This window comes from Nematolebias whitei, chromosome 19 (assembly GCF_014905685.2).
Source record: "Nematolebias whitei isolate Nwh7 chromosome 19, NemWhi1, whole genome shotgun sequence".
Taxonomy (NCBI): Eukaryota; Metazoa; Chordata; class Actinopteri; order Cyprinodontiformes; family Rivulidae; genus Nematolebias; species Nematolebias whitei.
The window spans coordinates 39,486,980-39,489,096 of record NC_056516.1 but is presented as its reverse complement, the minus strand read 5'-3'; the positions used below and the strand labels follow the sequence as shown (position 1 = coordinate 39,489,096).

The following is a 2,117-nucleotide window of genomic DNA, read 5'->3' as shown; positions in this document are numbered from 1 at the left end:
CGGGCGTGGCATGTGGCGCCTCCTCGGGCGTGGCATGTGGCGCCTCCCCAGGTGGCTGCTGGGTCCTGCATGTTGGCAGCCCCCCCCCCCCCCCGGGATGTTTTTTACACACAAGTAGAGTTCATGTTTTACTTTAATACAGCGATAAATTTAACGTTCATTAATGACATGAACGACTCATTTAGTTTTATTGAAATTATGTTTAACGGGTTATATTTTGTAGTCATTTAATACTTTTATTTTTTATATTTGATCAGTTATCGATTGACTTTTATCCCACTGCAGTTACATCCCACAAGATCAACGCCTCAAACAGATAAAAACACGGTTTTGGTCTTCATGAAACCTACAAACACCTGAAACCTTCACAGAGAGACGTCTCGAGGGTTTGAGGAAACAAAACTTGAAGGTTAAGCAGTAACTCTGGACAAACAAACGTGTTTTACTTTAGTTTGTGTCCAAGAACTAAAGCACAGAAACAGCGAGGGTTCTGGTTGTGTTCAGAACATCTCGGCACAGGAACATGATGCGTTTAGTGGTTGTACGGATGAGGCTCCGGTTCTGACTGGTGACATCACCTTTTCAAACACCACCTCTGAGCCATCGGTAGAAATATGACAAATATTCAGGAAAAGGTTTCTCATCACCTTCATGCTTCCACCTGAAAGAACGAGTGAATCTTTAAACCAGAGTTTCACGTTTCTTCTCGTCTGTTTTAGCCGCGGGAAAAAGGCCGAATGCGTTTCCACAAGCTGCAGAACGTGCAGATCGCTCTGGACTTCCTCAAACACAGACAGGTCAGTGAGAAAGAAGAATGCACTTTGTTTATCTTCCTGTTTGTTGGAGTCGACGCTCAGCGACTGGTTCCTGTTTCAGGTCAAACTGGTGAACATCAGGAACGATGACATCGCAGATGGAAACCCCAAACTGACCCTGGGTCTGATCTGGACCATCATCCTGCACTTCCAGGTAACAAAGGAGCGGTAAATAAACATCAGGTTGATGAACAGAATAATCTCATGTTTTAGGTCACTGACTGGTGTAGAAATGACGCTACAACTGGTTTGTTCACATGATGATCACCTTCAACAGATGTGCAGTGAATAATTTACATGAATCTCCATGGAAATAAATGGGTGAACTGTTCAAACCAAAGCCCCCAGTGTACTCCCGCGTACGTACGTACACGTGTACTGTACGCAGAGGGTTCAGACTCCAGCGTCCACCCCGAGCAGCTGCAGAGCAGCTTCACAGACAAGGGGCGTTTACCTTCGGGACAAATTGAGGTCGCCGATTGGTCATTTGCTGACACGCCTACTGGATTGATTGACAGGTCGGAAGAAAAAAAAAAAGAGCGCTGGCAGCCTCAGCTGCAGCGGTGTTCTGTGTTTATATGTTGTTAATAAAAAGATCTAAAAAATAAAATAAAAACAGGGAGCGCTGGCCCTGCAGCCCACACATCAGACCAGCCCACCAGGAAATCTCCAGACCCTCCCGCATCCACGCTGGACCTGAGTTTAATTCGCTCGTGACAAATTCCTCCATTTCTCACCATTTCAGTCATGGCATCAACGGAGGAGGAAGAGATCACTGCCTCTTGGCAGAAAAACTAAAGAACAGGCCAGATCAGGGATGAAGAAGGGGATTTAATACATTGGTGTCACATACAAAACAATCCGTCACCGGGCAGGTTATTGTGCGACACCGCGTATGCGGTCGTAAAAATTGAGCTTTGCACGGACATGTCCTGGGTTGTACGCTCATACCTCCGCGTACGTATGTGCGTACCTCTGAGTATGGACGTACGCAGGAGTATACTGGGGGCTTTAGGCCCCACCCACACAACAAGAGGTTTTGGGAAGAGAGAACTTTTTTTTATTGTTTCTTCATTGCATCCACACAGAAACAGGTTTTTAGGAGGTATTTTAAAAAAATGGGTTACAAACTTTAAAAAAATCATCGAGTGGTAAACCTATAACCTATGATCCGAGGGTGTCCCCCACCTCTAATCCGAGGGTGTCCCCCACCACTAACCTATTATCCGAGGGTGTCCCCCACCACTAACCTATGATCCGAGGGTGTCCCCCACCTCTAACCTCTAATCCGAGGGTGTCCCC

The 2,117-nt window shown here is 46.2% G+C and overlaps 1 protein-coding gene across 1 annotated transcript in view; it reads left to right on the top strand.

Moving 5' to 3' along the window:
* The window catches only part of LOC119425631 (plectin), a gene marked incomplete in the record, with an annotated part of 54,639 nt that overhangs the window by 15,967 nt on the left and 36,555 nt on the right, over positions 1 to 2,117 (top strand). Inside the window, 2 exon segments of the mRNA XM_037693165.1 lie at positions 720 to 797; positions 877 to 969. Coding sequence (XP_037549093.1) covers positions 720 to 797; positions 877 to 969 — 171 coding nt within the window.